At 33.3% G+C, this 25,313-nt stretch overlaps 1 protein-coding gene across 3 annotated transcripts in view; it reads right to left on the minus strand.

The window, feature by feature from the left end:
• Window positions 1-17,335, minus strand: part of LOC120344157 (choline transporter-like protein 2) — a 32,574-nt gene extending 15,239 nt beyond the window's left edge. For 2 of the 3 annotated variants that reach the window (XM_039413248.2, XM_039413249.2), the window contains exons 1-7: window positions 17,004-17,335; window positions 3,727-3,849; window positions 3,028-3,118; window positions 2,408-2,492; window positions 1,855-2,064; window positions 984-1,145; window positions 510-643 (exon numbers count right to left, since the gene is read on the minus strand). In XM_039413248.2, coding sequence (XP_039269182.2) covers window positions 510-643; window positions 984-1,145; window positions 1,855-2,064; window positions 2,408-2,492; window positions 3,028-3,118; window positions 3,727-3,849; window positions 17,004-17,055 — 857 coding nt within the window. In that variant the 5' untranslated portion in view covers window positions 17,056-17,335. Of the gene's footprint in view, window positions 1-509; window positions 644-983; window positions 1,146-1,854; window positions 2,065-2,407; window positions 2,493-3,027; window positions 3,119-3,726; window positions 3,850-4,274; window positions 4,386-17,003 lie in introns of those variants that run through there. The other variant, XM_039413250.2, reaches the window with a different exon arrangement.
• Window positions 17,336-25,313: the final 7,978 nt, after the last annotated feature.

Genomic DNA, 25,313 nt, shown 5'->3' on the forward strand with positions numbered 1-25,313 from the left:
CAAAAAATTGGAAAAAAATGCTATTTACAATACTTGATAAGAGAAGCCGTGGGGAATCAAAATTGGCTATCAAGCAAAGACACCCAATGTTCTAACATCTAATTCAACAGGTTGGGAAAATTCATTTCAAAATTACTGTTATTGATGGTAAATATCATATACACAGTCTGTCACTACTTTTATTATGATATAATGCCAATCCTAGAACTTCAGTTTCATGGAATTTGCTACCACAAGTTTGCTTTACTGATCATGTTTATCTTCGATTCCATTTGGCATTTGCTGGCATGCAATGCATTGCCACAAATCCATAAAGTTTTAGCAAATCTTGTCATTTCAGTAGTCATTCATAACATTGCTCAGAGATGAGTCTTTTTGAGAGTGAATATGTATGTATGGTGAATTCTCAATATCAAGCTAGGTACTCAGAAAACCTTATTTTGAATCTTTGAATTTAGAATGTACAATGTTTGAGATGAAGAAATAAGAACTGAAGTTTTAATACTTACGCTAGCACCCAGTACCATGCTACTGTAAAATCAGCAAATATTTTCATCCCAACTTCTTGAGCATTCAGATACGCTTGAACGATCAAGCTTCCATTATTTAAAGCATCTCCTGTGACTGTGTTGTTCAGAGCGTCCTTGGCAGAAAAAAATTCCAATTTAGGTGATTTATTATAGAAAAAAAATTCTACTAGCTCAGATTCAAATCCTGTGTGCCTCCCATCCTCTCACATGCTGGCTATGCAATGATTAACAAGAAAGATTCCATCCTTTCCAGACCATAATAGCCCATAACATATCGTTCGATCTTACTGGCTGCCTGTACATATCATTTTTAGTGCAAGATGCCTAAATGAGAGTCATAAAAAATCCAAGAAAATGTATTTAGTCACTCAGTTACTGCATGAGCAAAATCTATCCCAGTAATCCTCTAAGTGTTGTGTAACTGCATTAATAAATATGTTGAAATTTTCTCACCACAACTACAGTGCTTTCACCAGAAACAGTCTGAGCAGTGAAGGATGCGGCGTCTTTAAGAACTGTAGGAATGCATCTCCCGACTAGTGGGGTCATAGGAATGTAATATGGAGCACATTTCCCTTCTTGTATGATATCGATGAGATCTTGAAAGCCATTAGACTGAAATGAAAATAATTACTGTAAGTCTCTTATTACTTATCGATTTTAATCGGTAAGTACGTTGATAGGTATTTGTCTGTCAGTCTGTATGTTTGTTTGTCTGTTAGATGCACGCCACATCTCAAGAAAGCGAGATTGAATCTGCTCCAGATTTTGCATGTGCATTCATCATATGTCGGACCATTAGCCTATTGATTTTGGATGAATTATGTCGTTTAATTAGCGAGATATTATTTAATTAGTGATGGTACACAAGGTGTCACTAAGGAGTAAAAGCACTGTCTTGGGGAATCCCCTAACTTTCGATCAATAAGTCTTCGGTCTCTGACCGATATTCACGTTTTCAAATTTGCAAGGTTTTAGTAACTTACGGTAATCAAAGGTTGAAAGAGTACTGATAGAGAAGCTGAAATCCACCACTGATGAGATAAATGTTATATCGAATTATACCCTCATTTAACAGAAATCAGTAGACACTGCAGTCCATCACAATTTTTTCTATTTTTTTTTATTTTTACAACATTTTTTTCTATGCTTCTGCATGGCAAAAGAAAAACAATTACCGTATTAACGTCATAAACAATACTTTTATAAATCACAAGAATATAACATGTTTTGAATTCAGCTGTTTAAAATAGCAGCTTGGAAAATAGCATTCTATTCTTATAAAATAAATGTGAAAATCGTATGCAATCTTAACAATACCCACCCTGCTTTCGAATTCTGTTCTGACATCATATCCATATGTGCAGAAGTATTTCGACCAATCCACACCCAGATTACTGACGGCAAAGTTAGAGATTTGTAGGTTAGTGGGAGAAGCCACACCGGTGGCTATAACTCCTGCCAGTGCTGCTGTAAGCTGTGGGACATCTTGATAATAAGTCCATGTTGAGTTGGGACAGGAGTTCACACAGATCTGAAATATTAGTTAGATAGATTTTGAAGTCTGAATAACCATTAAATAAAGGTACAAAAGCTTTGATAGAGGAGTCGCAAGCTGCCACTAATAAGCCAGAAACTATACACATATAATTTGTCTATACTGATTGGTAAATACAATTCTTGGATAAATTCACTCGAAACAAGATTGCACTGAAAAGGAAAAAGCACTAAATAGTGATGTATTAATGGTAAAATGACTGCTTGTCAAAGGCATTGTTCATAGCAAAAGTCTGGAACACCAAAACAACCTGAATCATTTCAGTTTTGTAAAAAAGGCCTACCCATTTTATTACACTCTAAATTAGGTGCTGTCATACCTGTGTTGTTGCGCATTGAAATTTCAGCAAACTGGCAGGACTTGCGCATTTTGTCAGGTCAAAGAAGAATACATTGGTCTTGTTCCTAGAATTTTGAGAATAAATATCATAAATTTATGATTTATTTGGATTTATTGGATCAACGACTGATTTAAATTGATGCTTCAAGACTGATATTTTTATAAAAAATTTGCTCAAAGCAAGGTCAAGCCCACTCACCCAGAAACATGAAAATTGGAACAAATGCTTTAGTTGGAAAGCAACATATACAAGACTTTTTCGTATACCTAACTCTGAATTGATTTTGTGGCGAAATCGCATAAACATGAATGCTGAACATGGCACCTGAGGCAAATTTTTTCAGACCAACTGTCCGTTTTCAGAATGATTCAATATGTAATGTTTTAACAAAACAGTGTAAATTCAGTGCAGAATAAAAATGATTCTTGAATGTGGGTTAAACAAACTCATGGTTCAGATAATTTAATTGAAATTAAACGCTTCAACATGTCATTACTTTTACACACTGAGGCAATACCATAATGCTGAAAATTGACTAAAAATATGTAATAAATAATCAAAACTTTTAGTAAAAAGGGAATGTTAAACTGAAAACTTACGATAAATCTAGATCTCCATATTTCACACCACAAATTCTACCATTATTGTCTGTTGGATACAATAAAATGATCGGATCCCCATTCAGCCAAGCTGGTAAAATGAAACATTAAAAGTTAAAACATGGTAGTGTTGGCATAGGATGTTTTCAAGCGAAACAAACAATCAATAAACAGGTAGGTGTGTAAAAAGCTGCCCAGTCCAAAAAAGAATGACAAATAATAATATTTTCAGTTAAGCTTTGCCTGGATAATTTGAACAAATGGTAAAACGACTTAATTTGTAAAAAGACATAAAAAAAAATTATAAGTAATTATAAAACAATCTAATTTCAGCACAATAACAAAAAATTTAAATTGATGTAAATAGGCAATGAAGGCCAATGATTCAATAATCGATGAGAGTAAATGAAGTTGCGGAGTCCATTTCAAATATATCGAAAAATGTTTGCCTGTCCATATATCTATTTATTTTTTAAATGTGTGTGCATTTTATCTTTTGTTGTGCACTCTTTTAGTAATGAAAAATTCGCAAAAGTTTCATTAAACTCAGAAAATTCGAGATATGGGACTAATCAGAAAAAAACGGTGGTCGGGCTAGTGTGAGTTTGCTGCATTGTCTAAACTAATTGAGCCAGTCAGCAAAACAGCTTTGCTGTATACTTTAAGTTACAGGTAATATGTTACCACAAGTTCACTCACCGAATATTCCGACAACAATGAATCCGAGGATAAAGATAAAGAAAATCAAACAACACAAGATGTCAGTGCAGGACCGTTTATGAATCGGGCCATCGAAGGACGGATCGTGAGTTTTCGCCGTTCCTGTTGAACACAAATTTTTGAGTTAAACGATAACATGTTTATCGGTAAGTTTTTATGAAACTGCAATTTCATGAAAAATGTCAGTTATCAGATTATATCTTGAGCCCTTTCCAACAAAAGGATAGTTGAAAAGTGACTGAAAAAGTCTCATACTAAAGGGCAGTTGCTGTTACTGCCAATACGTGCTATTTCGTGAGATTTATTCTCGTAAAATGAAAAAATTTGAAAAACTTGTTATGTAAAAATAAGGAAAACATATATTTTTGATTTTGAAACCCTTGTCACTTTTTGTGAAAATACTTTGTTCAGAAATATATTTTTCTCAAAACAATTTTTTCATGTTTTTTGGAGGTTAATAAAGCATCAAACTCTCAAGTCTGATAGTTTCTGACCAAACTTGCACATTAAAAGCAATCCTTTCTTACCTTCTCCTTCATCTCCCCCACAACATCCCATTATGATATCATAGAATAAGCAAGTGACTGATATTTAAAATAGAACTTGACAGCTAAATTGAAGAGAATAAAGGAAATGCTGTTTTGTTTCATGGATTGAATAAGCAAAAAAAGAGTGATCTCATTACAGGGATGGTTGAAATCAAATATTTTAAAACCTACTACAGGGCTACTCAACTAGAAGATCGCAATCCGATACAGGCCTTTCGAGTACTCAATTGTCAAACGATGCATTTAAAATTTTGTTTTTGTTCGTTTCGGGTGCTATGGGGGCGAATATTTCACATCTTTTCAGCAAAGTCGGAGCTCAGCTACACAACTAAAACATTTTCATACCAGAGTACAGACGCGCAATATCGAGCATTGCTCTTGTATTTTGTCAAGCATTGCATTTGAAATTTGATGGCATGGTTAAAGTAAATTTTTTTGGAATGACGCCGGTAATTTTCAAATTTTTTGTACGAACCTTCGATGAACATAGATGAGTAGCCCTGGCCTACTATTCCAAATATATTCTGAAATAATATTTCGAAATATTGGATTTAAAGTCAAAATAAAAAGTGAAAATTGTGCAGATTATAGTATATTTATTAAAGGACTGAATTTGGCGATGCAAACAACTTAAGATTGACTTGTTTCAATGGTTTCCTATTTTCTACAGCTTCTAGATATTGCATGACACTATTTCTTGATTGACTACTAAATGTAAACTGCTCAGAATGACAACTCTTCAAAATTAAAATCTGAATTACATCTGAAATCAAGAATCTACTACATCGATATAACCAATTTTTAATGTATTCAAATATCTATTCGTTCTGTTCAACTAAACCCCTCCACATTCAAAACCTTAAATCCAAAACAAAGTCAAAACACACAGAATTACTTTTATATACCATGAACAAAGCTATTCATGTGTATTCAAGCAAAAAAATAACTAGGCAAAAGGTATTGACTACCATTCACTGTTTATATAATGAGTTGTGATTGTGAGTTTGTTAAAAGAAAGTGGATACCACCTACTTTTCAAAATTTGAATATTATGATCTGTAATTCATTTCTTCAACATGCTGAAAATATGAATCATACATACACAAATTGAAGAAAATATAAAAAAAATCGCATTTCAGGGTGAAAGGAGACGCCGAAAACCAATACTGGTTATCGAGCAGCGGTACCCTTAACTCAAATATAAGTTTCAGTTTGAACAACAATTTCAGGTTAAAACTGGAGATAGAGAGGAACAGATATACCATATGGTGGATCAAGGCCTTTTGTCCAATTACCAGTTCATGCCAGATATGGAATAATGAATACCTTATTTCCATAGTAATTCACATGGACTTAATGCTGAAGGAAGTCAAACTTTGATATCTGAGCAAAAATGAACTGCCGTAAGATCAACGAAGCATATATATTTAATTTTGTAATCACATGTAGCATTGTGATCAGTGATGGGTAACGAAGCATAGTTGAACAAAATATGCTATTTTAAGCACTTGTTCACATGCTTATGACTCAAATTATGTAGGTCATAATATAGTAATAACTATATTAAATCTTACTAAAACAGTGATTTCAAACTTTCAAGCCTTGTCGAGTCTTGCGCCCCACCCCGAAAATAATGAGCTAAAAATAAGATCCAAAACCGGCGAAAATATATTTTATTCAAGAAACTTGTTGAAAATAAGTGGATGGAAACTAAATATACAAAATAAATAAATCTATTTCCAAAGCAAGGTGAGCAAGATCAAATCTAACAAATATTTTTATTTTTAAATAGCTTTACGCCTCAAAAAAATTGTCTAAGACCCATTGTGAGGCGTGACCAGTGGTGGGATTCAGTCAGTTTGCACCGGTTCTATAATACTGTCTCACAGAATTTTATGAGATCAGCCAACTGGTTAGCGTTACTGGTTACCGTCAATGTTCTGTTTGTAATAGAGCCGGTTAAAGAATATGACTTTTGTGATGGAACCGGCTAACAAAAAATTCTAATCCCACCACTGGGCGTGACCCACCGTTTGAAAACCACTCAACTAGAATGAAAAATTAGTTACATAACTAATTCGCATTCATGCACCAAGAGCTTTTTAGTGAATAAATACAAATATCCTCCAGTTAATCAAGTAAAATGATGTTGTTTTAACCACTCGTTCACATGTTTATGACTCAAAAAACGTCATAATAACGGCGGAGCTAATTACACAGAACTAAACTCAACAATTCAAATAAATAATGCACATAGTATATTTATTCGCTTTATCAGTTTTCTGTATAGTTGATTTTGTGATGACAAATGAACAAGTAACTGCCTAAAACAGAACTAAATATATATATAATGAAGTAAACCCTAGCATGCATTAATTAAAAAAATTAGTAGTATGTGTACCTGTTTAGGTTTAGACCATAATTTTAATCTGATTTTCCTTATTTTAGTTTTATTACAAGTTAAGGGACTGTCTGTGTTAGCAAAGTGAATATACCCCCTGGCCATGGGTTTTAGTTCCTTTTACACAACTTGATGTAAAGTAGGCAAACTAAATCAGTTAACTCCATATTGGTACACACACTTCTGGAGCGCCAAAAATTGCCTTGCCTTCTTCAGAGAAAAAGTGTAAAACTACTTTAAAATGGAGGTGAGGTATTCTACCAGCCTAAATTAAAATCACATATCTCTGGAGCATCATAAACCAACAAGTCCCAGTTTATAAAAGGAAGTAGCACCTCTAAAGTGGTGAACGTACTAAAATTACAATAGAAAACGCTGCGTCATCAAGGGTCATTTTTGTATTGGATTCACCACTTGCCAGAATGAGATAATGGGATATAGTGTGCAAGTGACGTAAATGATATTCTTGAAGTTTGAAGAGAGAAAAGGTTAAAAATTCAAGTCTTTGATGGATATTTATGGTTCATATTTTAGTTGTTTGTTATTTTTTACAGTTTAGAAATACAAATTGTACAGGTATACCATGTCTTGATTCCTATTTACAATATTAACAGTTATTTTAAATAAACTTGGAGTGAATAAAAATAGTGATGTTAATACAATAGCAAATTCACGTCAGCCAATTTTCTATAAATTTGAAAAACATGAATTGTTTAGGTATCAATCACGAAGTCAAGGTAACGTAATTTCACTCTTCATATGATCAATAAATACGATTGAAACCCATAAAATACACTAAATTTTTGCAAATATTCAACAATAATTAGTTCGAAGAATTATTATAAATTTAAATTTTTTTCAAATATTTCAATACAAGGCTATTCAATTTTTATATCCTTCCATCTGTGTCATCCCGACTCATAAGAACCGAGCAGAATTCATGTACAGGAAATCCTATGGTTCCAGAGAGATAACAATCATGAATCTTAAACATACACTGCGCAATTGTGGCCTTCAAATACCGGATACTTTATATTTATTGTAATACATTTACCAATGCTGCTTCGTGACCAAGATAGTTGTTGAATTGAACAAATTTTGTATAATAACAGAACAATTTACAATAATTATGACATCACACTCACAATGACGGTGGAATTGTCATAACACAGCAACCATTCTCAACAGTTACAAAACAATTCCTAGAATCAACAAACTTTATTATTTTATCACAAAGGGGGAGAGAGAACCTAAAGTGCGTCATAATAAAAGTAAATGTTCGAATGAAATTAATAAAAACTGTACTTGAATAGGTTTCCATGAAAAACTAGAAGTATCTTACTTGTCAATCTTACTAATGTTAAATATTGACAGAATATATATACAGCTAGTTCAGTCAAGAATTCGAATTATTACACAATTCATTTAATGAACAGCATTTATGTGTTAATTAATTGAGATTCAATTGACCAATACTGATTACAAAAGCTGTATTAACTTTGATAAAGCATCCTCTAGTACTTGGCGCTATATTTGGTCGTATTATCCAAACATATATGCTTTGTTCGTGCATCTGAAACGATAATCACGTAGCGTGCGTACCAGGTTAGGGCTAGGCCATAATTTTATTACAATTTTCCCTATTTTAGTTCTATTACGAGTTCTGGGACTGTTTGTGTTAATGAAGTGAATATACCCCCTGCCCATAGATTTCAGTTCCTTTTCACAACTTGATGTAAAGTAGGCGAACAAAATTAGTCACCTCCATATTGATACACACACTTCTGAAAATCCTCTGAAACTATTGACAGGTCAACTATCCCAATATCTCAACTTAAGGCATGGTTTGCCATACATGGTTAAGCCTTTATAATTATCTGTCTTATAAGCACAAAAATCCATGATCATATATCGCTAATTCACCAGCAAAATTAATTCTGACATTTGGCAGAATGACAAACAAGTGTAATACAACAGATTTAACCTGAATCGCTGAATGAAATGCCAATCGTAACTGAATTTGGAGACATTAAATCAATTTTACCTATATCAAAACATAAAGGTCACATAAGTGACTAGTCTGAAGGTCATTTATCTAATTATGAAGGTCATATCAAAAAACTCTATTACTATTGTAACAATCAAATCCATCTCATATCCAAACACTACAAACAATTAAAATCTTTTATAAATGACGTTCGTTTCCTTTATACCTAATAATTGAACCAATCCCACAACAAGAATAAAAGATTAATTATATTTCTGATATAAATACATTCCAATGTTGCAGCTATTGATTAGCAATTCGTGACATATTTTGCACAAATTCCATAATGATGGACAACAATGATGATACAGTATTTGTGGTTTAGTATATTTTAAAACACCATAGCATTCTAATGTATTATTAATACAGTGGTTTTTAGTTACATTTTTGCACCTTTTACCATTTTAGTGAATTGCAAGATTTACTCCTCAATGTACTTAATGATGCTCATTTATTGAAATACGAAATTAGCAAATTACCTTATTTTACTTTTTCTTTTGGGTAAATTTGTCCCAGATTAAGAAGTGCTGGATTAACATAAGTATAGTTAAGGTTCGGAATGATTTGAACATTTGAATTTCCAACACCTTTAGCATTCCCAGCCTCCCCCCGCATGAATAATTACTAATTTTTGTATTTTGAGCAGTGGCAGGGGTGTTTTTCTGGCGGAGACTTTATACAAAAGATCTCTCAAAAAATTGAAACAGCATTGGAAAATTGTCAATTTATTATATTTCTATACCATGTCTACGTGAAACATAACAACAAAGGTAGAAATTGAAAATTCTAACTAATTAAAGTGGAGATTAATCAAATACAGTCCAAGTTGAAAAAAATAGGTTTAATTTTGATGAGAATATAAATCTTCCAATTGTAAAAAAAGAAGTAAAGTCCGAAATTATTCAATCCCCAATTTGTAAAAAATATTCGTTTCTACACAACCTCACTGTCTGAATAGCATTAAAATTTAATGACTCATATCAAATATGCATGAAACAGCAGTGTATTAGATACAACCACACAATTTGTCACACACGAGCGTGGTAACCTGATTTTTTAAAAAGGTTTCGGTTGAATCAAAAATTCACAAGTGAAACCAATTATAAACACCCACCTAATTACTCTTACTCTACTCTTTATACATACAAAATCCATTTATATATGCCAAAAGTAGAATGCGTCTCGCTCTTTCAGAATTAAAAGTCAAAGCCAATGTAAAATTTAGCATTACATTGGTTTTTATCACATTTTTTTTAATGTTGTTATTTTAATTTGAGTTGTTTGTTATGCGAGTCCTTACATCTCTAAGGTTTGAGATTTCGCTTTGGCACTAAAAAAGGTTGAGAACTACTGCTACTGCTCTTTCAGATAAACACAGATCACTGTTAAATAAATAGAACAAAACAGTGAAGTCAGGTTATTTTTGTTGCATATGCTTTGAATATACACTTCAGCATTTATAAAAAACTGAATTTATAGATTGTATTAGTCTTCTTGCTGGAAATTGGTCAACTTGAATTTCATGGATAAACTGACCAGCAGTCACATGTAAAATGTGACACCCGAATGATGTCGATGTCATTTATTAGTGAGATAAGAATGTTTGATATATCAAACAATACACTTATTCGTAATACATTCTGTGATAATATTTTCCAGTATGTGATATGGAATATCTAACTCAAGTCATGTTTAATAACATACGGTAGGAAATACAAAAAAGTTAAGAGAAACTTTACAGTAGTTTTAGTTTGGCAATTGTCTGATATGACAATTTTTGAATAAAACTATACTTAAATTTTCAATATTTCATAGAATTGAATATAAATATCTGTATAAAATATTCAGTCATCTTGGATATCTCTGGAATATGGGCAAGCATGTATGGCCCTATTCTGATGAAGCCATGTAATCACACGTTAAAAGGACAATCCATTACCCCATTACTAGATATGCTACGCCATTCAATACGCTATTCAACTGAACAAGATAAATGAGTATGTCTTCCTGTTGCAGGGTTGATTGCCTTTTCAAACGGAAGTTCTGATCTTTAAATCAATTGACAATGTGACATTGACTGATGCACTATGCTGGGATAAGCAATTTATGTGCATGTGCTTCTAATTCTATATTTATGTTTCTGCCACTTTTCGTTTGATTTGTCTCTTTGTTTCGATTTAAAGAACACCAATAGACAAATTAATGAATCGAGTTCAATATTGTTTACTCATTGCTCAAACATTTCGGATATTTTAGCTCTTGTATTATGCATTATTGCATTCATTCTCTTGTTTGAAAATTGAAGTGATGATTGAAAGAATAAAATAAATAAATGATTAAAAAAGGTCAAGAAATATCGCTTCAAAGTCAATGGCCTACTATAGCTAATGCTCACATATGCAGATATGCTGGTGCAAGATTTCTTTTTTTTTTTTTTTTTTTTTTTTGAAAAGCAAAAAGTAAAAATATTAAAATTTTGCTGGTTGCGTGACATCAAATAAGATGGAAATTCACATTCATTCTGAAGGAGAGAAAACATACAACATTGCACATTAAATATTACCAGTTACCAGTCAGAATTACCACCAGAGCACTGTGATGGAAAAAATGATAACATGTGAAAAAGTGGCTCTTTATTTGAAGCCTTGTTTAATGCAAACACACAAAAAATCTCAAAACACAACCCAAGTAAAAACATAACCGGTGGACTATGCCAGAACAATGAAGAAAATTTTTCAACTCCCAGCTATCGTGAACAATTGTCCACATCCTTGTTTAAAAATAAGATAAAATGTTATTATTAGAAAACAGTCCCAATTTATATTTGCTACTCTTCTTGAAAACAACATAAAGATACAAATAACATTGGGCGTTCACAATTAAATGTACAAAGTGTGAGTGGTATCAAAATTGATTCAATATCAAAAAATTTGTACATTATAATAGTGGTGATCGGTCTCAGTAAATATTATAACCTGTGTTTTAGAAATGTAACCATTTTTATATAATAACAAGAAGGTGCAAGATTTCTTAATAACCTGGGATAAATTAACCCACGGGGTAATTAAATCCAAAATGAAAACAATGAAAAATCAAATCTAAAGCCCACAACCAATCTGTGATTCGTTGAGCATTATCTGTTACTTCGCCAGACATCAAAAAGTTAGTTGTTTAAAGCCATTGCCATGGTATCAAACAATGAAATGATTTTGATCATTTTGTTTTTCAATAAATGAGCACCGTTAAGAATACGGTACTGTACTACTAACCAGATTTGCTTAAAAGGTAAAAAAAGGTAAAAAAAAGGTTAAAAAGTGGAAAACAGTAAAGAACCACTGTGCCAGCAAATATGATCCATATAAAAAGAAGAAATATGTCACTTTTAATATCTATTATAACAACCATGACCAAACGAAAAGATTACTGGATTACAAAATTCACATTTGATTTTATGACAATAAAATGGTCATAAAATTTATTTTGCTCTGTGTTTCTGCGGTCAACCATGACACAATTGTCAACAATGAGTTTTATGAGCTAACAAAAGGAAGTACTGGTTGCTAAAACACTCTAATACCACGAGATAAATATTTTCAATGACGAAAGCACTTCTTATTAACAGACAAAAGGCCAAGAGGCTTCATATTAAAGATCACAAAATGGAGTCATATGATTCAGAAAAATATCCGTCTGAACAAATATTATAACAGCTAATATTCACTTCATCAAGCAGCAGAACACGCCCAAAAGAAAAATGAGCAAATTCCAGCTATTTGCAGAAACATGTGACTAATATTTTCATGTTACAAATGATTAATCAGATATTTGAACCTTGGGTGTCACTGCTTGATAAGCTTTGTTTCCCGCAGCTTTCCTTCCACAGTAAAATGTGTGTTCAACTATATTCAATCAAATTTTACATGCTACTATTTTACTGATTGGAAAAAATAAACTTGATTGTGACTAAATTAGCTATATTTTTCAGTTGTGGCCTAAAATCATGGTAAATTAAACTAAATAAAAAGCTATATATGGTGATCTAAACCGTGAAACGTCTGCCAATAATTTTTAATTGATATGAACAAATATGTTCCAAACGACATATTAAATTAAAAATATGATATTAAGAATTTCAACTAAATTTCAATTCTTCAGTTTCAGTTCTTTTGAAAATTGTTGCTTCTTGTTTGACAATGTCTGCTTGAATGAAGTCTTATTTAATAAAGTGAAGTTGTAAAAAGTGAAGATGTAGATGACAAAACTAATTCCCAAAAAATAAGACAGAAAATATATTCCTGATAGGAATATGCCTCCTGCATTAATATGCCTTAATATTTTTTCTTCAATATCTCGCACCTTCGAATTGCCATGATAAATTAGTAAACTACTTTAATAACTGCCAGCTCTACAAACCTAATTCATATAATCTAATATTACCGGTAAGTAACTTTATGCAAAAATAGGCAAAAACTAAGACGATTATTTGAATCTAAGGTATTAAATGCAATTTATTAATCATTGAACCATTTCCGGTTTAAAAAGAACGGAATTAATCATCATTTCAATCTACATTTTGTACAATTAATTACATTTAGTACAAATATGAAAATTATTGTTAATGCAAAGGCTGAGATTAATAAATACAGTACCATTAGAAGTCAAAGGTCATGATTTTTGAAAAATAGAGCATGTTGTTCATAGTGTAATAATAACTTATAAAGAAAAAGGATAGATGAAAGTGCTCAGCGATGAAGTAGTAAAGAATGCGCAATAAGTGTCAGATTCAACGTCAAGTTGCCTTAGATTTTATTTTCTGCTGTTTATACACAAAGCTGAAGTCCTTACGAATCAGTTCCTACTTGTACAGTACTTTATGTAGAGTTAAGTTATAATAGGGCCTCATAGGGAAAAAAAAACTAAAATACTAAAAATTCCTCAAAAATGACTCTAACATAAATGATTCTAAAATAACAAATTAATAATTATCCAGTTAGGGTTAGGAATAATTTGAAAATTTGAATTCCCAACGCAATCCGCATTCCTAACCCTAACCCATGACTAACTAATTACTGATTTTTTTATTTTGAGCGGTGACGAGGGTGTTTTTTTGGCTTCGGCTTTGTACAAAACATCCCTCAAAAAATTGAAACAGCATTGGCAAATTACTAAAAATGAAGAATCTACAAATAAACTCAAAGTCAACCAGTGAAGTATACTATCACCGATAACCTGCCAATATGTTGGAAGACTACTATTACCAGTAAATGAAACCTACAAACATACAATTTCTGATTCAAAGCACTGATTTTCCCAGCATTACCTAGTAATTATGGGATCACCAAACCACGTTGAATGTTCATTTAATCATAACATCGTATCAAAGTCAGTGGAGCATAAACTATTGAAAATCATAGCATGACTGTTGCCACATTTGTATTAGCTGATAATTAAATTATTCCTTATTTGTTGTATTATATTATTATATCAATTACTTGGTTGTCAACTACTTATTAACCATCAAATATAAAAATTCAAAATTTGAAATATGGAAAAATCAATTGTTTTCATAAGTTACATTTATGTTCATATATTAATAATAATAACTTAAATATATTATTTCAAAAACTTGCCATTTTCAGCAAAAAATTGAGAAGAAATCTTGTAAAAGCATTGTTACTAGACATGGCATATAATTGAAAAAATAACAAAATAATATAGGAGAATCTAAAATAGTAGCACAATTTCAAACAAAAATGTGGCTATTTCATATCAATCTTAGTTGCGGCAATTATTCCCAATGTCCAGTAATGAATGTTATTGTGAAGTTTTAAATTCAAGATTGTAGGATAAAGATGCTGATAAATGTCATTGTCATAACTCATAAATGTAATGACGCTTTGATTTTGAGGTGAAACAATCAATAATGGCCGTCTCGGATAGTAAATGCGATTTAGATGCTGGCTCAGATATGATATATCCTATTTATTAACTGTACCAGTTAATTTTTCACATAAAAGTGAGATTTTTGGACGGTTTTCGTGCCTAACACCAATTTTCAATTAATATTAACATTTTACATTTAGGTTGAAAGACCATACCACCTTAGTTAGAAACTGTAAATTAGCGATATCTCTTACTCACCGGCTGGTATGGATTATTTAATTACTGTAAAATCACAGTACATTCACTGCTTTTTTGTACATAGGTAATCTCTAGCAATCTACTTTCGAACTTTTGAAACAGACACCCAACTTCATTATTAATTCATTAGCATATTGACCGAACAAAAGCATCAAGAGCCATCTGATACTTGTTAATAGAAATACAATTGTTTTCAAAAATCAATAACTCAACCATTTGCCACTATCAATTATTGAAAGCTCACAGAATGTAGACAAATATACGAATGTTCTCAGAAATTACAATGTTCAATGTTAGGTGTTGCTGACCCAAAGACTCGCATATGATCCCATAGTTCAGGGGTCGGGAAACTTTTTGGTCAAGAGAGCCATAAGGGGTACATATTTTCAATTGCATTACCGAGCGAGTTATATAGCATTTCTTCCTTAATCAGGCTCACATGCAGCACAAGTTGAAATATACGTTACTCCTCACCCTTCTTTAGTTCAGACATCTTCGTAGTATTTTACTAGCTAGCTTTGCTAGTACGATCTAAATATGACAAATACTGTAACCAGCACGTACAAATGGACGAAAAGCTTTTGCTGCAATCTCGTAACAATAGTAATCTTAGCCTTAGAATATTAGATTTCTCTGGGAGCCACATGCCGTCACCAGAAGAGCCAAATACGGCTCACAAGCCATGGGTTCCCGACCCCTGCCATAGTTCATTACGCCCACTCATTCATTGTTATAAACCACAAATACATATTTTCATTATGTATAACATTGTTATTATGTTCATGCCTCTTTATAGGCACTTTTAAATTACCTTGTGCATTGATTTTGCATGATGAAATAAATATATGTATCTGAATTTAATAAAATGAGATTCGTAAATCTAACTGACATAACTTAAACAATTTAATTTGAACTTGAATGTCTATTCTTGCTGTTCCAACTCAAACAGTCACATCACGGAGAAACCTACTGCAAACATGGAAGATTAATCTCAAGATTTTAAAAACTCACAGAATTAAATCAGTGAATATTCAAATATGAAATTAAATTGTCTAATTTAATTAAGTTTGTATATGATTGCGAAACCTCTGTCACAAGCCATTATTCCTGCAATGCAGACTCAACCACAACACCTTCTGTATTCTATGTTTTAATCCTATTATCAGTTCGAAGACTAGCCAAGAGCCTCCCGTAGTATTTATGCCTAAAATGATGGCCTAACCCTAACCTAGTACACATATTACATTCCGATGTCCGCCATCTTGGTTCGTATACTTCGGGAGCCCCCATTGTTCTATATAGAATAAAAACGATAACCCTCTCATCATTTGAATATGCACACCCTTAGTACCATCCTAATTCTTGACATCAAGGCCAGAACTTTTAACCGAACAATTTCCTCCTAAACTGAAGTTCAACTACAAAATGCCAGGAAATAAATGTGTATGGATGTAATCACGGCATTTTCTCTCATAAATTGCTCAATATAGGAAATATTAACCTTCAAGTTGTCTGAGAAACATTCGGAAACAAATAAAGTGAAAGATCTGCCCTTTTGTGCAAACAGTACAGTCATACTATCAATTTTGACGCAGGGTTTTGTAGTTAACAGAAACCCCAAACCAACTATTTCTACTTATATGATTGGATTGCTTTATAGACTCCAATCAAATAGAAAAAATTATCTTGAATAACAAAATGGCTAGATTTTTAGATATTCCTCGACTATCTTCTCGTATCGTTTATCAAGTAGAACTATTTTGTTTTCTGTATTGCATTCCACAAACAGAAATGAAATAGTTTTATTCAATCCCAAGCACCAATATTAAACAGATGGGAGGCATACATGCGAAAGTGTGGGATCTCTATTATGTATCTTGTTACAACATCTTTGCGGTCAGCATATACTAATCTACCAACACAAAAGCTGAGGAAAACAAGCTGAAGTTAGGTATATTCTACTTCAAGAAACCACAGATTATAAAGTGTGGGATCTCCCTTATGTCTCTTGCTACAACATCTTTGCAGTCAGCCTCTACCAATACAACAATATAAAAGCAAAGAAAAATGAGCTGGAGTTCTACTTCAAGCAACTACATGTTTCAGATTATGAACTCACCATATTTATTGTCAGAGTCTTCGTCATTTTGTCCACTGCAGCAGGATCCCATATCTTTTTATTGTTCAATCGAAGAGTTAATTTTCTCTCGGTTTTTAGAGTAATATTTCTTCGCAAAAAGGCACGACAAAATTTCCAACGCCCTGATGGAAAGGAGTTTTTGATGATTTGAGTATTTTTTTGATTATTTTTGAGATAAGAATCAATTGTTCGAACTCTGGGGAAGATGTTTAAGTGCTCTTGAAAGATTTTTTCAGTTTGTTGTGAAACCAAATATATTCTTTTATTGTTTGTGGTATTTATCTAGAAAAAGCTGAAAATATAAGACAAAGGTTTTAAAGCATAATAAAAAATAACATGACCGAATTAGGAGCTAGGCATTGATACATAACAAATCAAAATAATTCATCGCCGAAGTTTCTCATTTTTTTGTTTTTGAGGTTGAGTTGAAGCCAAATTGTTTTCTTGAAAACCTCTTTCAAGAAGACTCTTTTACTGTCTTCTCAAGACTCCGGATTGTCGCTCTCTTGAAGCTACCAAATGAAAACATGTAGATATTAAATCACTACCAGACTTCTTTACTACTACTGCTGATACTGTGATAAGGACATAACATAAGCATTGCTCAGGGCGCATGTTCACTAAACGTAGAAAGTTCTTCTATTTAGCGTGGCACAACTATTTTTGCATATGTTCTTCCTAACTCCCACCGGGCTCCGTAATCCCGAGATTATGTCACTATGACCTCACAATCACGTCAAATAACTTGCCAAAGTATAGCTACAATCGCCTGAAATGGCATCTTCGCCAACAATAACGAACTCCATAACGCCAGCGATATCTCTCATGTCAGGACCAGTACGACAAGAAAACAAGATAAATAGCTTGCTCAATTTCGGGTGATCGTCTGCGCGTCTTGGATGACAATTAGCATAGTTTGGGGCCCCAATTACGTTACTGTGATGTCGTAGTAACATAATTTTTGAATGACGTAGTCGGGTGGGGGTAAGGAATAACATACGCAAAAATGGTTGTGCCACGCCAACTCTGCAACTAGAAGTACTTACGTAGTGTTGTGAACATGGTCCTTGCTCAGCATGAAATTAACTTTATGGACTCGACCTTTACAAGTAAAAACACAGTAATTTATTAATTAACTCATTTCAAAATCGATGGGAGTAAAAAAATTTAACAGCGATAGTCTATATACAAATAATGGACTAAACCCCAATCCTGCAGAATTCCATAACTCCATAATTTTTAGTTGGTCAAGTTACAGTTGGTCAACGAAATGCATAGGTACCGGTACCGATACATTTATTCACCAAACCTATCAACTATAGAATAATCCTGTAATCCAACAAACTGTCACTACCCTGAATGTAACAATTATCTCCAAAATATTTTCCACATCGAGGGTCCTCAACCCACTACAAATCGGTATTAGTCACATGTACTGTCACAAATACGGATCACTCATTTATAAAGGGCCCTATGATAACAACATTACGGACGTCATTACAATAGAGCAGATCGCCAATTTTGTATTTTTAGCAGAAATCTTAACTGTATGTCACTGTTCACAGCGTTTTAACACAAAATTACTTAGAATTTCGTCCAAGGGTTAGTTATGATAAATACTGAATTACTTTCCTTCTTGCTGGTGACAACTTGCGGCCGAATATTTTTTACAATTGTTTTCCTGCTACACGACTGCTCGAAAGGCATTTTTAAATGTTCGATATTGAAGCAATATAACACCAACTTCCATTAGCCGTGTATTTAAAACTGTGAACTCCTATAAAGATCCCAACTTTTACCTTCATGAGAAAATCGTCAAGATTAAGGCTGTTAGGACGATATATATATATCGGAAGAAAAATAATTTGTGATACACATTTGCTTACTTTGACGAGAAGTAATTAAAACAATTAATATTTTCATAAACTACACGTAAACCAGTTCGTGCGCGTCAGCACTCTCAAAGTAAGCATACCGAATCCAAGAGTCTGGAAAACAGCCATTTATACAGCGCCATTTGCTTAGCGAGTGGTCTATTGCCTGAGAACCACAAGGAGTGTTGCTTGATGTTGATCGTATGGCGCTTGCATAGTTTCCCACGAATCGCTATTTTGTTAACTTCGCAATCCCGAAGTTGATAGTTAGGCACACCAACTTAGATAACTAATTTTTTCGATGATTTTCAACAGTTATACCTGCATTTTTTTCCTAAATACTATCACCTTGCACCAGTACCAATGTGCGTCGTTCGTGTTCATAATTTGAGGGTTGCTCTCTCGTTTATTTTGTTAAATAATGAGTTTTGCGTTGAATGGTGAATTATATCTTCTGAAATGACCAAATCCAAGTGAATATTATAAAAGCGACAGTTAGTGCTGTAAATCACTGATTAAAAGTCTACGGATGTGGGAAAAACATCCTTGATTAAAGCTAGACCAAGTAAACAAACAACCTACCAATAGTTAATTTAAATAGACATTCGCTGAAGACAAAGCAAATTCAGAAAGCTGAACCCTCCTTTGGCCAAAATCTTAAAACTCGAAAGGCGCCGCCAAAGGAGAACATGAAACAACCAACTGACAACTTGTCGACAAGTAAGTCGATCAACTGCGTGGAACATCTGTGTGAAGTAACGATTAGTGCAAAATTAAATCCCTAAGATGCGTACAATGGAAAATGGCCGACATTTCTGATCATCGTCACCGAAACGTCGTTTGCCGAGCGTACGAGCGGTTTTATCAGTTCTGTCTTCTTTCGCGAAATAACGGTCTGCTCACCAGCACCCAATTGCGCTGAAAAATGTCATTATTGTGAGTTGAAATTTTGTTTTGAAACTTTTCTAATTAAAATTGTTGACTCGAACCCAATTTTGAATCAAACGTATGGCATTTTTACCATTAGTTTAGAAAGCACTGGACTACGCAAAAGACTTTGACTCTTAGAAACTTGCTTTCTATTTTACGCGGACAATATTATCATTACCGACCCCGTGATTTGATATTCATGAAGTTAATAGTTGATTTTTTTTATATTTGTATCTATCCACCGCGTCTGAGGTATTTTCGCATTAAATACCAATAAAAAATTAAAAACTCCGCAAATTCGTCATTGCGTGAATACGCAGATAGAAGACTAAAAACATCGCAAGGTAAAGATTTCTCACATTCATCGTTTCTGTTTGTTAGTGAGGGTCAGTGCAAATTCTAGCGAATTAAAGCGATTGCATTAGTAATTGCGATTTGCAAATTATCTCAAATATATCCCAATTACTCCTTGCTTAGAATAGGAACAATCTCAGAGCCAACAAAAAGAGATAATCTATCCTAAACACGTTTCAAATTCGCAGTTTTGCGTTGCTTTTAAATCAGTGCTCTTCAGCCTTTTTGTTATTGCGGAACCCCTGATATCATTTTTCGTTTTTTATGGAACCCCAATTAACAAAAGTAAAACACGAACTACTCGTAACACGAAATATTTGTAATTCAAATGTTTTTAACCCCAAAATCTCGAATTCTAACTTCCGTTACCCGGTTATAATTTGTCGTCGGACATACATAGGGTTTTGTTTTTTATCAATTCTAAAAAAACATCGTGTTTTAAAACAAGGACTTGTTTTAAATCAATTTTTCTCTGAATTTTTCATTGAGATACCCCTTGTATCGCCGGGAAACTACGCCAAAACGTTGCATTCTGGCAGCTGCACAGTGCACACGCAGTCGGAATTATAATTTTAAAAAAGTAAGTAAAAATTCTATTTTGACTTTTACTTCAATTGCGCACATTTATCGCCACGTTTGTATCTCCACCAAAGCCATAAGCTTTTAATCGAAATTTTCATCCGAGATATCAGAGAAACGTTTTGAGTAAGAAAAATCATGGAACTTATCTCACGAGTAACGAGCCTACTACAAAAGCCATTAGATCAAGGGCAGGCAGCCTTCGGCAAAACGAGTGGGTTGCGATAATGAAGAATATGCTTACATCGGCGGAAATTTACTGATATAAAAGATGAGACACCCTAGCCTAGCCTCTGCTAATTGAAAGATGCCTCTGGTGCAGAGACACCACAACAAATCTGTTATGACGCGTATTATGGATTTCGAGTTCATGTATTGGCATTTTTCTCCTAAAAAAGGCAAACTCATTTATTCGATCGCATTTCAATTTTCGCCAAGTGGTTTCGTCGTAGCAAGGTTTTTAGGGTAATGGCAATATTTATTGCAAATAAGAAGCGCTTGGTAAGTTTTTACATCCATTTTTCTTCAACATATTTCATACAAAAAAATCAAATAGTACAGCCATTTGGACCAAAAAACAGGCAAAAAAAAAACTTGATTTAAAACAATTGTTTTAAAACAAGTCTGTTTGAACAAATCCCTAGACTTCCACACAGCGTTTATCATTTCATTCAAGCTTACACTAATATTCACTATGGTCTTACTACTTATTTAAAGGTTAATTATTTTCATAATTCTTGCTAATTCGTGATTCAAAAAATACTTGTAGTTGTATATCCATTGTTATTTATGAGTAAATAATGTGGCCCGTTGAAAGTATAAAACAGTAAACTTGATGATATATATAGTTATCATTTACCTTTGGCGCTCCAGAAGTGCGTGTACCAATATGGAGGTAACTAATTTTGTCCGCCTATTTTACATCAAGTTGTGTAAAGGAACTGAAACCTATGGGCAGGGGGTATTCACTTGGCTAACACAAACAGCCCCCGCACTAAATTATAGCCTAGCCCTAACCTGGTACACATACTACAGAAAGTATCTAATCCATATTAAAGCGCGTTCCATTTTATTCACAAGTATCAATTCTCATGCAACGGCGGACATCGGAGTTTTTTTTTATATTTTGGGCAGAACTGTGAATTCACATCGGCGACAGGTGTTAAAGCCTTTGTTAAACTAATAATGAGAGAATGCACAACACAAACTAATTTTGTCTGACTTTTATCTTTCGCGTAGGACTTGATCGTCTATTTCACACTTTGTAAAATACGATTCCAATTTCAAGCAAATAATATTATCATTACTGACCCCGGGATTTGATATTTATGGAACCTAAAGTTGACTTTATATGCTTTCATATCCCTATCGTGTCTGTGCTATTTTCGTATGAAATAATAATGAACAAAAACTCCGCAAATTCGTCATTACGTGAATACTCAGTGTTGCTTTGAGTTAAAATACTGATTAAATAAATCGACAATCATGGCATTCACGTGGTCAAAATAATTACCCGAAAATTTCATAGGATACATTATTATCTCTATCGGGTTTGACGTTTCTAATTTCAAAATGGTGTTGACACGCTTTATGCAAAATTCGAGTTGAAAAGATATGGTAGGCACGGAAAAAAAAACGAAAAACTCCGTAACGTAGATTTCTCAGTATCATCGTTTCTGTCTGTATGTAAATTCTAGCGAATTGAAGCGATTCGTAAGGTGCATATCTCAATGACTACGTAGGATAGGAAAACTTTCAGAACCAACTAAAACGTTTCAGATTCTAGCGGTGTTGCGTTGCGTTAATTAAGGTGACAACGCGCAAATAATATAGTTTTGGCAGCGAAAGCGTGATGCGCTCACCGTCAAACTATATTGTGGTTTGTTCTAAACAAAATGCATAGAACGCCTTTATAGAACAGTTTTAAATGGGGCCGCCATTTGCTTAGCGAGTGGTGCCGATGTATCAAATCTGATGTCAGTGCTTGAAAGTACGATTCTCAAGACTTTACGCCTAGAGATACCTGCCATCATAGAACATCATCTCGAAAAACATCTTGAAAGATCTACTTTTGACACGACTCAACCTATCACCAACAGTGCTTACTTAGAAGAATCGTTAACATCTTTAAAGTACTCGATTGATGAAATCTAAACAGAAATAACATCTTTTAGTCAAATAACAAACGAGATCCACGAAATAAAGGAGAGTCAGGACTTTATGTCAAAAAAGTTTGATGAGCTCTGCACCAACCAAACTGAGCTCAACAAAATAGCAATGAAAACAAAAAAAGAGTGTCTGAGTTAGAAAATCTAGTGGAAGAATTAGAGGAAGAAATCGACATCTTAACGGAATGCCAACAAGACCAAAAACGTCGTTCCAGACTTGATAATCTAGAGTTTCACAATATTCCATATACAACTGGTGAAAACTGTGAAAATCTGGTAACCAAATTGTGCTTGAAAATTGATGTTCCTTTACAATCATTCGACATCTCAAACTGCCACAGACTATCAAAAAATAATAAGAAGAAACCTTCACCAATAATTGCCAAATTTATCAATAGAAAAACGAGAGATCGAATACTAACGAACCGGAGCAAACTCAAATCACTCGATGTTTCTTCTGTTTTTCCAAAAATTCCCAGGGCATCAAAGGTATTTGTCATCGAAAATCTGACGGATACCAACAAGGACTTATTTTTCAAGGCCAGAGACTTAAAGAAAGCTTGTGGATATAGGTTTCTATGGACAAATAATGGAAGAGTTCTCATTAAAAAGAACCTGGATACTACTACCATCCCCATAATTACAGAAGATGATCTTCTTTTAATAAAGTAGGTCATTCTATAATATTCATGACTAGTTTATAATTCTTACTGTTATTAACTGTATATATGTCCACTTCTTATATTCCCACCAATGAAAATGACTAATTTTTTTAATTGCCTATGTGAGAACATAGAAGTATCAAATTTGACTGATATTAGAGTTGATTTTGACCTAACAATCATTCACCTCAACATTCGATCAATTCAAAAAAATATTGACCTATTAACTGAGCTATTATCCAATTTCACTATTCCTCCCCATATAATAGCAATAAGTGAAACAAAACTAAATACTCTTTCCTCTAGCATAAGCATTGATGGGTACAGATTCATTCATGCCTCTTCTGCTTCAAAAGCAGGAGGCGTGGGTGCCTATATCAGAAATGACATCAATTTTACTGAAGTTACTGACTATCAACTAAATTATCCCAATTGTGAAGACTTGTGGTTTGATATTAGTTTAACAAACATGGTCAATAATTTGAGCATTGGCATTATTTACAAACATCCGAGAAATGATATTCCTACATTCGCAAGCACTGTTGAAAACTGCATCTCAAAATTATCTAAAAAGCATTTTATAATTGTGGGAGATCTTAATATCAATTTACTCGCAACATCTAATAACACCCAAATTTCTCGTTATTCCGATATGCTTACTTCTTTTAACGCCATTTCCCTCATTACTAAGCCTACTAGAATTACACGTACTTCTTCCACTCTAATAGATCACATGTATACAAACTTGACTGATGTGAAAATCAACTCGTATGTAATCTCATCAGACATCACTGATCATTTCCCCATCATGTGCTGTCTTAAAGGCATAAAACCAACCACCAAAAAAGAAGTCATAATTTCAAGGAATATGTCCTCATTCTGTATTGATGTATTTCGGTTTGATATACAGGACATAGTTATTGAACGCTTTGTAACGTTAGACCTTAATTGCAATAATTTTGATAGACTATTTGTAGAATTTACAAATTCTATTGCTCGCATAATCGATCGTCGTGCTCCATTGAGACCACTGTCACGGCGACAAAAAAAGATAAAACGAAAACCTTGGATAACCAAAGAATTACGTGATAACATTCGACTAAGACATAAGATGTTCAAATCTCACTATTTAAAGGGCAATAGTACTCAATGCTCATACTACAAAAGATATCGCAACTCACTAACACGCGCCATAGATAATGCTAAACAAATGTATTACCAAAAACTGATTGTGGAAAAAAAATTCAACCCTAAGTGCTCTTGGCGTATTGTCAATGAAATTACATCTACAAAAAGTAAAAAAGATGAAAGTGTCAATGAAATTCAACTAAACAATGGCAGGACCATTAAAGATAGTCTCTTGATTGCTCAGGAATTTAATAAATACTTCTCCACTGTTGGCTCCAGCCTCTGTACTAAATTTTCCAACGATATGGATGGCTTTAAATCATTTCTTGGCAGACGTGTAAATCAATCAATATTCCTAAGTCCAGCAACAGTGAATGAATTGATCACGGAAATAGTAAGTCTGAATGAGAGGAAAGCGGTTGGCGCTGACAATATTCCCAGTCGTTTCCTCAAGTATGTAGCAGACATCATAGCACCTTGTCTGACAGAGTTCTTCAATAATTCACTTCGAATAGGAATATATCCATCTTCACTGAAAATCGCCAGAGTAATTCCAATCTTTAAATCTGGTAACAAAAAAAATATTTCAAATTA

The sequence above is a fragment of the Styela clava genome, chromosome 5, assembly GCF_964204865.1.
Source record: "Styela clava chromosome 5, kaStyClav1.hap1.2, whole genome shotgun sequence".
Taxonomy (NCBI): Eukaryota; Metazoa; Chordata; class Ascidiacea; order Stolidobranchia; family Styelidae; genus Styela; species Styela clava.